The sequence below is a fragment of the Adiantum capillus-veneris genome, chromosome 28, assembly GCF_014529385.1.
Source record: "Adiantum capillus-veneris isolate H3 chromosome 28, ASM1452938v2, whole genome shotgun sequence".
Lineage (NCBI taxonomy): Eukaryota > Viridiplantae > Streptophyta > Polypodiopsida > Polypodiales > Pteridaceae > Adiantum > Adiantum capillus-veneris.
Genome location: NC_140958.1, coordinates 109,822,354 through 109,835,608, shown reverse-complemented (window position 1 = coordinate 109,835,608; position 13,255 = coordinate 109,822,354). Strand labels below are relative to the sequence as shown.

The 13,255-nt window shown below is 43.8% G+C and overlaps 2 protein-coding genes across 2 annotated transcripts in view; one reads left to right on the top strand and one right to left on the bottom strand.

Annotated features, from left to right (window-relative positions):
* Nucleotides 1–13,255, bottom strand: part of LOC147421085 (dynein regulatory complex protein 11-like) — a 118,173-nt gene that overhangs the window by 56,044 nt on the left and 48,874 nt on the right. The gene's annotated exons all lie outside the window — the stretch shown is intronic.
* On the top strand, nucleotides 4,380–6,138 carry LOC147421086 (uncharacterized). Its single transcript, XM_086505192.1, has 2 exons — nucleotides 4,380–5,491; nucleotides 5,582–6,138. The coding sequence occupies exons 1-2, from the start codon at nucleotides 5,195–5,197 to the stop codon at nucleotides 5,633–5,635; spliced, it is 351 nt and encodes a 116-aa protein (XP_086361318.1). The 5' UTR covers nucleotides 4,380–5,194; the 3' UTR covers nucleotides 5,636–6,138.

The following is a 13,255-nucleotide window of genomic DNA, read 5'->3' as shown; positions in this document are numbered from 1 at the left end:
TGAATAGGAAGACATGGCACGCCATAAGCAGCCCGTTGCCCCAAGGCTGTATGTGCATATACATAGCCAAATTCATAAATCTAGCCATTGATCATAAATTGAACCACCATCCAACGACCTGCTCGATCATTGTATGCAAGAGCTGGCTGCAGCTCATACCTAACCATCATCAAAACACCTGAAAATCCCGTTAAACCATCATATGCTATCCAGTAGCCCGCAAAACACAAGCATTGCCCAGCAAATTCATGCTCATTGTGCTCTTGCAAAATAACAATGACTACCTCACATGTATGTACATTTTGCCAGATTAATCTCCACTTATCAGGGTTACATAAACCATGCACATTGTATGAAATGCATTTAACACAACTATGCATTCGAGAGATATGCACAAGAGCAAAGGAAGGAGGGGATTAAGTTGACATGCCCATAGGCCCATCAGCATCAACAAGTCGTGGCTCAACTACAGCATCTTGCATGCTCGCATCAAAGGAGATAAAGCCTATAGGTGATGAAGAAGCCCCATGAATCACTGCATCTTTGTAAAAAGCACCACCCTGTTACATGCATCAGCAGGGGTGCGATTATCATTACAAAGAAGAGGTTTTTGTACCGCAAATTTCACAGCAAAGATACATAATTATGAGAGAAAATCTGTGAGCGTATTTAGTGGTCTTCTTGGGGGTCACCCAAGGAGATCCTTCCTCCAAATCCACAATCTTTCCCTTATTCTTGGTCTCATGTGCAATTGCAAGCTTTCCCTTGCTCGGAGTGTTTGAGGAACTAGCAAATTTGACTTTTCCTTTATCAGGAGGTGGAGTAACACGCAAGTAGAGGCCCCCATGGAGGGTGATCTAGGGTTAGAGATCTCTTTCTCATTGGAAACAACAAGCTCTGGAATAGCTGAAGAAGGTTACAAATTAGGCTCAGGACATTCAGATTGCATGTGTCCAAATTTACCATAGCGAAAGCATGAATTCGCAAATTTTCCCCGTTTGAGCTTGAAGGGGTGTTTCTCAATGAGAGAGTCCCCCAGCCTTCAGGGGCGGGAGCATCTGTGTCCCAAAGCACACAAAACCAATTTGTATTGGCAAGTGAGAAGCACGCATAGGAAGAAAGTGTCTCCAAGTGCGTGGAAAGTCAACTATTTCCACCCATAGGTACTTGTGGAGGATGAGGCTTTGGTAGTCTTTGGTAAGAGCCCAGGGCAATACATGCATCATTTAAGTACCAAAAAACAATGGGGATAATTCAAGCAAATATTGCAAGCGTTAATGTCTACCAACAAGACTTCATAGAATCCCATGGCACCAAAGTAAACACCTCTAACTACCTGGCATTTAACAAGGAAATCTACCCAACTAGCCCACGTCTTGCACAGTTGGTATCTTGCCCGCAGAGAACAAAATAACCGCATTGAGAGCATACTATGCCACAGGGTCCATGAGGGCTTGAACTGGAATGAGAACCTTAGTCGTGGGTTCCTGACCCTCCCAGCATTCCGCGCATCCTCAAGATCCTCCAATAAGCAAGCTTGGATTTCACCCATTTTTGAGGACTCTGCGACCATCTGTTTCGTAACTTTGAAAGAGCTGATAGTAGGTGAGGCGGAATCCCTCATACAATTCAGTGGAGATATTTTGAATATCGAGTACAAACGCACATGCACACTCTCCGTTATACAACACACACGACACACGTGCACACGCATTGAGGCAGCACACTTAGCAAAAAGCACAAAAAACATAGAACGTAGCTTTCTCTCAGTATGCATCATCTCTCTACACAGTCTCAGGGCAGCCACCTCTTCCGGATCCGCCAGAGCCATGCCCACACACATGTGCTTTCTTTGCTGCCGAGATGATAAAGAAGGCCATTGATAGGATGAGGACCAAGAGAGTATATGATCATGATGGCCTAGTAGCAGAGCATTTTATACATGCCACAGATCTACTTGCAGAGCTTCTAGTAGTGATGTTCAACCATGCCATGTGTGAGGGACTACCTGATACTTGGAGTTTGTCTACTATCGTACCTATCTTGAAGTCAAGAGCCCCTATGAAGCCTAGGTAGTAGGAACTACCGCAAAGAGAGAGGGTGTACAAGCAGCAAGACAGGCAGGTTTAAGAAAAGGTTTCTCTGCTCTTGATCATATTCTAACAATCAGACCCATTATTGAGAAGGGGAGATCACATGGGAGACAGCTCTATTTTGCTTTGTGAATTTCCGCAAACCCTTCCATACAATGCCCAGAGCTAGATTGACATGTAGACTGTAGGAGATGGGGCCACCCACAAAGTTGATTTGGGGGATCATGGCAATATACAGGTCAGCAGTGGGGCATGTACGCACTCCAAAGGGGATTTCTAATTTGGTTTACTCCACTTTCGGGGTGAACCAAGGTTGCCCGCTATCTCCTACACTAATTGGCATGTATGTGAATGATGTTTCCGACTACATTGGGAGGGATGGTGATAGAGGAGCACAATTGGTAGGGACATGGATCCCACTATTGTTATCTTCTGATGATATTGTGTTGATTTTTGACTCCCCAGAGGGGATGCAGTGTCACTTAGATGCTTTGTACACATTTGTTCATGATAATGGAATATCTATTAACCTGGGGAAACCAAGGTTATGGTGTTCACCACCCCATAGTGGGTCTGGAGGTCAGCACCCACATTTACATACAGCCAAGAGACGGTGGAGTATACAGATGCATACACCTATCTTGGGGTAGTCTTCAGAGACTACACTTATGAGAGCTTATGCAGCCTTGGGAGGATTGAAGAGGATGTGTTCGCAGGTTCTCTTTTAGGAAACCTCAAACAAAGGTCTGGCTTTTTGACACTCTAGTGGCTTCAGCTATGCTTTACGGAGTTCAGATATGGGGACCCTTAGTGGACCACCATGGCAGATCTGGTAGCACTGATGGATGGAGATGTATGGAGAGGCCTTTAGTCTCTATAATTCGGGCTAAGGCCTCAGTGTCACATGAGATTATTCGAGCCGAGCTAGCTGCCCCTCCTCTCATGATCGAGGCACTTACTAGATCAGTATCCTTCATGCATAGTTTATGGGACCTCCCTAGAGACAGATATGCTCGGCTAGCCCTTGAGTCATCTCGACAGCTAGCATTATAAGGGGATACAACATGCTGGTATGGGCAGATGACATCATGGTTTCAACATGGATAGAATACCTCCATTCTAGTACTCCTTGGATCACCCTCCCTATCTCTCAGATGGGCAGAGATCACTAGACTCATACGTCAGGATCTGATTCAGCTAGATACCAGGAGCACATGGATACAGCTGACACAGGAGTTGGAGATGAAGATTTCTTTCTACAGAGGATGGATATATGATCAGACCTGCCTATATGGACACTCATTTATCCCATGGGATATGATGTACTATTGGTCAGATGCGCACATCATTGCATCAGTTAGAGATAGAGACTGGCAAATTTGAGAGAGTATCAGCAGAGGCCCCGATTTGCCAGTTGTGTTATATAGAGCCAAAGATAGAGTTACATCACATACGTCATTGTTCGGTATACTACGAGATACGAGGCCGCTTTCATTGTCTATTCAGAGACGGCTTTGGCCCACTGGCTAGAGTCATGAGATATCAAGATCAGAGATGCCTCGTGTTGTTTTTGCTAGAGCTGTGCAGACACAGGGAGAGTCTCTTGAGGAGATCAGGTTGTGGGAGTATTCACAGAGGGAGATCACTAGTTTCTTTAGAGCAGAGACTCGGCAGTCAGATGAGCAAGTTTCACAGAAAACTTCAGAGCCCACCTATATCAGAGGTATATTAGTTGACAAAGCCATTGAGCTCAGGAGAGCTAGATGCCACGTCTACGAGGGCGACCACAAAATCGATGGAGACTTCATCAAAGGATCGGGACTATTCTGGACATGGGAGACATCCCAGTACGACTATTTACAAAGGCGGGCATTGACGATGCTCTTTAGCGACCGACGCAATACATTCTCGGACAACGCCTGATGCCGGGCATCCTCGGACATTGATGATGATGATGATTTTAGTTTTTTACTTTACTTCATTTTTATTTTGTACCCAGACATTGTATTAGATCCACCAAGATTGTATCACTTTGGTTTCATAGGTCATTTTGGCATTTTGAAGACACCACACACACACATCCACCTTTTTTTGTATTATTGTAAGAGCAAGGGCACCACGTGCCGACTGAAAGAGCAGAATTGGAACAGACTTTAACACATCAACACAACTAAAAGACACAGAGTGGCAGAGTTCCACTCCCAAATGCTCTGGCCCCAAAACCCTAGCGGTGTGGTGCTCCTTTTGGTATTTCTTTTATATAGATCTTCAAAAGGTACAATTGCCGAGAGGAACCCTCTCTTCAATATGCAACTGCTAGACTGAAAGGAAGCTCCCCCAAGGCTCATATTTAAAGGCCACTAGCCAAAAGTATAGATACACAAAGCTTCTCAAAAGCATCAATTGAATTAGCACCCAAGAAAACAAGAGTGAGTTGCTCGCTATGCTATCCACGCCCTGCGCTTCAACTACCCACCCCCTTCTCCTTGCCCAGCTGCTCTCCTTGGCCTCGCCCTCTCCCCATTGCTGCCCTCCTCGCAGCCCGTCACCTTTTGCCCTCCATGCTGCCCACCCCTTCAGCTTGTGTTCCTGTCCCCTTCGGCACGCCATTCTTGCGCTGCCCATTGAGCCCACAGCTTGACTCCCCCTCCCCTCGCGTCCCAGTTCGTGGTCGTTCCCCTTGCTTGTGTATCCCCTGCTTGGTGGCCCAAGCGGAAAATTTAATTGTTTTTCTATCCCCCCCACTCTCAACTTCTTCGATCGCCGCTTCTCTTCTCTTGCACAGCCGTGGACACAAATTCTGATAAGAGGGATCTGCTCCACCACACAAGGACTCGTCAGCAGCCCCCTCAACCGACTCCGCAGAACCATCCATCACACCTTCTCTTTCGTCAGGAGAGAAAGCGAGCCTTGCGGCGGAAGTTGACAGGATAGAGGCAATTTCAGTCATTTGCAAGATTGTTGACATAATTGGCACTCGCCCTAGCCGAGGGGAGGTTCGAGATCTTATATAAGCCCGCCTTCTTACAGAGGTTGGCAAACTCATCAACATTCAGATCCTTGGACATGAATTTTATCAAGTGGAGTTTGAGGGGCCAGTGATGGTGGCCAAGGTTTTACAGATGAGCCCTCTTGCTCTTGGTGCTTCGAGAGCATATTTCAGACCTTGGCGACATGGATTTGACCCTTCATCGGCTGAATCTGCCGAGGAGATGGACTTCACAGTGATGGTCTGCTTCCCGCGATTGCATAGGAAGTACTACCCTTTGCTTCCTCGTATCGAGGATTTGATAGACACCTTCATTGATTCCCCAAGGACAGCAGCATTAGTGGCTGCAAAGGCAGCCAGTATCCCATCCATTCGTGTCTTGGTCAGGGCCCGACACTCCTTACTGAAGGTAGTCTTGCTACCCACGGTTGGTGAAGGTTGGATTAGGCAGCACGTCAAGTACTTGGGGCTGCCTAATTAGTGCTTCATTTGCCTGCAGATAGGACACCTAGCCAGTGGTTGCTCTCGGTGGCAACCCCGACCTCCACGCTAGGCTCCGAGTCAACCGAGCTCCCAACGACAAACGTAAAGAGGCACTAAGAGAGAAGCCTACAACAAATGCTAGGCCAGCCTAGCAGGAGGTTCGAGGACATAGAGGACAACAACAACCTCTCGACGGCACAGTACGTAGAAAAGTGCTCTAATAACTTTGTTGTTACGTGCAAAAAGTTATATTTAAAATGCTTGTTAGGTGAAGTAAACTCTCAAACTTACATTGGTTGTGATCTTTCGATGCAAGAGATTGAAACATCAAGACTTTTGTAAGTCTTTTGGTTTCAAGTGGCAACCTAAATTACCATTTTTGTATACCACTTGAGAGTTCCAAAAAAATCCTATAAAAACCTAGATTTATAGCTTCTTTGTATAAAACCTCTCTAACAAAGGTTTCCAAATGGCTTACTTATTGTTTCAAAGCCATTTTACCTAGCATAAATGAACGTCGAAAAATCTTCTAAAGGAAGCAAACGTACCTACTAATTCAAGTTGGATTTTGAATGATTTAGTAGGTGTAACTCTTGTTATAAAGTTTTTGAACTATTCAAGAAGCACTAAGGAGAAATATTTTCCTTTATGTCTCCAAACTTTTGACTTAACAACGGTGTATTCAAAGCTGACTTTGGAGGACCTTAAATTTGAATTCAAGTCTCTTATTTCAAAAGTATTCGCATACAAGTTTGAGAACGATAGATATAAGGCATTGCTAGTAGAAAAGTCAGCCTTTAGCTTTGACTTTTCATGGTTGAAAAAGTAAGAATGTAAACATGGACAAAAGAAAAAAGAGATTCACCAGGATTCTAAATGATATTAACATCATATCTTGGCTAGATTTTCTTTTGGATAATTTATATATAACCATCGGTGATTCTCTTTTCAAGCAAACAATTGGTAACTCTGTGGGCACCAATTGTGTTGTTTTTCTTGCTAATTTTTGACTTTTTACTTATGTGTGATTTTATGGAGCGTCATGTCGTTGCTAACATTTGCCCAATATTTTTGCACAAGTTATGCAATGTAAGGCACTTTGTAGATGATCTTTTTGTTCCTTAAGTTCCTTCTTTTCAAGATTTTATGTACTTGGATTTGTGTTTTATAGGTGGAAGAATTTATCCTAAGAAAATTTGTGAACTTAACTCTACCACAAATAGTAATTTTTTGCCATTTTAGACCTTAAAATTTTTCGAACTTCCTTGGGATTAAAAATAGATATCTATGATAAACGCCTTGAACCGGAATTTGCCGAACATTTCTCTTTTAGCTAAATATGGTGTCATTTGCCCTTAACTATTTAGATTTTCTCGTCTTTAATCTAGTAAATCTGCTTTCATTGTTCAATCGTGTCATCTTATTTCTTTACTTGTTGAGAAAGGATACTCATTCAAAAGAATCATGAAAAACGTTTGTTCATTTTTGCGTCGTAGTAAGTTTATTTTCAATGTTTCTTCCTTTGGAATGTTAAAGATAATCAGTAGTAAATTCAATAAAAGTGAGAAGCTTAAAAGCCACTTATTGTTTGACTCAGTAACATACTATTTTGATGTTTAGATCTTTTCTTCTTTTATTTTTACTCTTGCTTGACAAATGCTATCCTTTATCATGGTTGAGTATGTCCATCACCTCCGGAGGGTGATAGAAACTCGGTTCATTGGTTTTATAGAGTACGTTCAAAGCATAAATGAGCTCTCTACAAACTTGACGACGTGAGTACGGCTGGCATAGCTATTGTCCAGCCTATGCATGATAAAGGTGATAATCTTGTTCATCTTGTTTGGACAAGCAACGAAGTTGAGGTCACATATTGTCAAGTTTGGATCTTTGTACTTCTTTGGTTATTTTCAGCCTCTTCTTCGTAGGTTCGTAGTAGTATTCATTTTTAGTATTTAACTTACATTAGGATTTAAGAATTTGTTCCTTTAGAAGTTGTTGTGTGGAGTCTAATTTCTAGAATTAAGTCTTGGAGATGTATATCCTTGTTAGTTTAAAGTTGAGTACTTGTTTCAAGTTTTAGCCAAGTAAGATGCTTCAACTTATTTTGCTTATGCCTTTTCTAAAACCATCTTTTAGTGAATACTTGTTTGTTTTATCTAGTTTTGTTTAGTAGCAAATAAAGTGAGTGAATTAGGTTTTTTTTTCTTGTGTCCCTTGCTTTTGTGATTATATGTGTGTGTGTGTGTGTGTGTGTGTGTGTGTGTGTGTGTGTGTGTGAGGAGGAGTAAGTTTGTGCAATTTGCTTAAGTTAATGGGTGAATTCCGAGGAATGAGAAAGATTGGACATGAAAAGCAGAAGATAAACCACTAAAAAGAGCTCAAAAAATCAACATACATGAACGACAGAGAAAGCGAGATAAGATAGGTTTTAAAAATGAATTTACATTATCAACAAGTTCATGGGAAATACAAGGTTTTAGGAATGATAATACTACGGTTACATATGATAAGAGAAGAACACTCTGTGACGACAGAGAAAGAGGGACTCATGGAGGAGCTAACGGCTGAACAAAGTGAACCGGTAGGCTTTGGTGGATGCTGCAGTTTTAAAGTTTCATCTGGAACGCATAATAGCCTGGCGGATTCCTCGAGTTGTGTATAATAGCACTTTAACTTTGGATAATTTACAAGCAACAAAGGAACATCGTCTAGGGTGGTCAATTGCACTTCGCCTTGTGACAAAATTTCTTGCACTTTATATGGCCCTTGCCATGCTTCTCTTCTTTTTTCTGGTACGCGGTTGATAGAGCAACACCAAGGAGCCTTGAACTATTTTGGGCTTGCAAAGATGACGATCATGCCATGCTTTGCAACGAAGTTGCTTGGCTTGGAGAGCAATGGAAGCTAACACACTACTCTCTTCCACCATGGATAGACGAGAGAGATGGGCAAATGATACAAAGGCTGCCCATTCTAGATGATTCAGAGTTGAATTCAAATGGAGCAATGGCTTGTAAGCTGAAAGCCAGTTGAAAGGGGGTGTGGTTGGTCGTTGCTTTGAAAGAAGTGCGATCTGCTCAAAGGGTGCTAAGGATTGCCTGAGCCCATGAAGTTGGATGCACATGGCAAGCTTTTCAAAGGGTGCAATTAGATTGTTCGTGCTATTTGCTTTCCCATTGGCTCTAGGTTGGTATGAGCAAGACTTGCGATGGAAGATCTTGTAATTTGTTAGCATTGTCGAGATCGATCCATTGACAAAGTGCTGTCTCGATCACTAGTGATCTCAAGAGGGCACCCAAACCTTATTCTCATACAAGAACTTTGCCACCGTGTTATCGGTGCAGTCAGTGGTGGCCAGTGCCTCTCCCGATTTTGTAACATAATCTGTAGCGACTAGAAGGTACAAACTCTTGAAATAGTAGTAGCCACCGCCAAACCCGACTTGTGACTTATTCAGCAAATAAACAAACTTTCTGAAGTTTGCTTGCTTGTTGTAGTCCACTCATAATGATCTGCAAATGACTCAGCTTCGCTGTTCAGGAGATCTTGCATGATTCACGGAACAACATTGCCACCATTGAGCTTGGACCACAAAGATTAGCTGCTCCTCACTCACAGAGTAGCACCTTGCTTGGAAAGCTTATTGTTCGTGGACTCCACTGCAGGAGGGCTTGGCAACCAAAGACTCGATGTTGAGGCCTGCCGGACTGGCTTGAGTAAAGGGTGGGAGATCAGATTTATTGGGAGTTTGCTCCGCACCAGACCTGGCTTAATGCAGAGACAACCCACTTGTATGGAGGAGAGGCTCAGCCAACCATTCATATAGAATCCCAGGATACGTACAGAGCACCCCCACATGCTAGGCATCAGGCCTCGTGTACCTTGGGGTTCTATGGCGGCAGGGCCAACACAGAGCTATGGAGAGTGGATGTAGTTCAAATGCCTGCCGGCGGATATAAAGTTAGAGAGAGAATGTAATGGAATATCGAGGCAGCTCTCCTGTTGGATTGGCACATCCCTTTTGAGCTTCAGGCCCCTATATGGATGGGTGCTTTCACAGGGTTGAAGATTTTGATAGGGGTCAGCGCTTGCACGTGAGAGAGAGCCTGCTTCTTCTGTGAGGTACAAGAGGGCGGCAAGCTCTCTCCACTTATGACAGAGGCAATGGTGATTGATGAGTGCATCTTCTAGACGATCAGAGTGGTGGGTGCAATCAAGCGGCAATGGCATATTGACCCCAATCCGACTAAGGCAGTTCGAGGAGAGTGGAGACTTTGGGTTCTTGGAGCCCGACCTCTTGCATAGCTTGATTGGGACCCAGGAGAGTGGTTTTCGCACAATCGATTCACCTCCCCAGACCATCCTGGCATTACCCTTTTCCAGTATTCTGCAGCCTGCCAGAGTAAGTACTGCTTGCCCGACAGGAGGCTACATCAATGGCAACACAGCATTGGCAGCGTTCTGCACGATTTCTGGTCACATCTTTGGGGCTCCCACCAGCTGAGACAGATCACAGTTTTTCAATGGCTTGTTGCTGATAGAGGCATAGCAGTGGGGGTCTCGCTAGCACGATGTGGCCATTCAGCAACTTGCCCTGGATGTGGGCACCCAGTCGAGACACAACGGCACTACTTATAGGACTGCCCTGAGGCCCAACAGATCTGGCTCAAGATCGTACGGGTGATGGCCACGATACTGCCAAATATGATCTTCACATGGCAATCTGCAGCATGGTCGGCTACTACCAGCACAGCAATTAGGTACGAGATGGAGCCAAGGATTCCACGTGTTTGCTTCCAGGCAGGCATGACATAGCTCTGTCAGTTGGCAGAGGATCTCCCAGGTAGGACATAGCTCTGCCAGTTGGTAGAGGATCTTCCAATACAAGATTCAGAGATTAGAGATCCTATATGGGAGATGATCAACAGTCTTGGCCTATGGTTTGTATGGCGAGGGAGATGTGTTCAAGTCTTCGAGATCAGAGCAAAGCCATCCCCAGAGTCAATTCAAGCATTTTGATAAGAGCTGTTGATCCACACTCTTAGAGGACAGTATGAAAGCATCCCTGGCACATCGGATAGTGCACAGCGACAACAACGGGCCTTCATCACAACTCTGGCATCTGGGCCCCTTCCTCTCAGTGGGTCAATGGAGCATTCCGTACAGTTTGCCGTGTCATCACTAGCAATTTGCTCTCCTCTTCTGTAGAAATTCCACATCCACACTTTGTGCACCCCCCCTCTACAATAAGAGTAATTGCCCGTGATTACACTTGCAAAGTTCAATCTGATTCTTTAGCAGAAACAACCTTCATGCATATATGCCAATCACAATCATCACAGACAACACATTCTCTAGCATGCACTACACCATACATACAGTTCCACAATCAGATTTCTATTCAATCATCTCATCTTCATCAGAACTCTTGATATTCCGGTGTAGCAATATTAGCCATCACACCCAGATCACACTGATCTCTCAGGGGTGTCTAGATGCACTAGACCACATACACATATACCTAGATGAATCCAAGATAGGCCCAGATTCACCCTTAAAAGGAAAGTGCAAGGTACAGACCCATGGTAGTCACCCACAAGACAATATAACCATCAGCTCCATCATGCATAGTATTGACTAAATACCACGACATCCCCACTAACGTCGTCAGTGCCCAATAGTGGGTGTAGAACTAGGTACTAACATATGCTCCCAAACACAACACACACCACACACACACACACACAGATGAGCATACATCAACACAAAGTTCAGCGTACTGAGTTTCTGTCATGACTCCGGAGATCAAGGGCAGACTCAGCCATAATGAAGCCTAGCACTAAAAGAAGCATTAAATCGAAAAAATTAGCACAAAAATGAGGTAGTTGATAGGGCATACGCACCGCAAAAGATTGAAAGAATTAGCACAATATCAACCGGTCGTAACTCGGACGAAAACTTCACAATGTGAAGTCTGCATGTCCGCTATACGACTAAAAAATATACCTAGATGAATCCAGGATAGGCCCAGATTCACCCTTAAAAGGAAAGTGCAAGGTACAGACCCATGGTAGTCACCCACAAGACAATATAACCATCAGCTCCATCATGCATAGTATTGACTAAATACCACGACATCCCCACTAACGTCGTCAGTGCCCAATAGTGGGTGTAGAACTAGGTACTAACATATGCTCCCAAACACAACACACACCACACACACACACACACAGATGAGCATACATCAACACAAAGTTCAGCGTACTGAGTTTCTGTCATGACTCCGCAGATCAAGGGCAGACTCAGCCATAATGAAGCCTAGCACTAAAAGAAGCATTAAATCGAAAAAATTAGCACAAAAATGAGGTAGTTGATAGGGCATACGCACCGCAAAAGATTGAAAGAATTAGCACAATATCAACCGGTCGTAACTCGGACGAAAACTTCACAATGTGAAGTCTGCATGTCCGCTATACGACTAAAAAATATACCTAGATGAATCCAGGATAGGCCTAGATTCACCCTTAAAAGGAAAGTGCAAGGTACAGACCCATGGTAGTCACCCACAAGACAATATAACCATCAGCTCCATCATGCATAGTATTGACTAAATACCACGACATCCCCACTAACGTCGTCAGTGCCCAATAGTGGGTGTAGAACTAGGTACTAACATATGCTCCCAAACACAACACACACCACACACACACACACACATGAGCATACATCAACACAAAGTTCAGCGTACTGAGTTTCTGTCATGACTCCGCAGATCAAGGGCAGACTCAGCCATAATGAAGCCTAGCACTAAAAGAAGCATTAAATCGAAAAAATTAGCACAAAAATGAGGTAGTTGATAGGGCATACGCACCGCAAAAGATTGAAAGAATTAGCACAATATCAACTGGTCGTAACTCGGACGAAAACTTCACAATGTGAAGTCTGCATGTCCGACATACGACTAAAAAATATACCTAGATGAATCCAAGATAGGCCCAGATTCACCCTTAAAAGGAAAGTGCAAGGTACAGACCCATGGTAGTCACCCACAAGACAATATAACCATCAGCTCCATCATGCATAGTATTGACTAAATACCACGACATCCCCACTAACGTCGTCAGCGCCCAATAGTGGGTGTAGAACTAGGTACTAACATATGCTCCCAAACACAACACACACCACACACACACACACAGATGAGCATACATCAACACAAAGTTCAGCGTACTGAGTTTCTGTCATGACCACATACACAGTCTATCTCATCAAAATTGGAACTATTGATGCACCAGAATCATATGCTTTACAAATCCTATGCAAAGGGCATGGATGCAGTCACAAAACATAAAAACATAAACTTGGCCCATATGGATAACGTTCAAACCGTAGTCTGGCCAAACAGAATTTAAATTCCACTTATAACCAACCGATCCCCACACCGTAGCCTGCGCCATTCAGAGGGTTCCATATACAACTAAACCATGCCTAGACCGCAACCTACCCCCTCTAGAGGTTGCAAGTACAACTAAACGATCCGCAAACCACAACATCCACCATTCAGAGGCTTCTATTTATGACTAAATGATCACCAGACCGTAGTCTGCGCGGCTTAGAGGTTCATCAAATAGCATTGAAACCAGCATCAAACAAGTTCAATCAGCACCAAAACAAGTTCAAAGAAAAT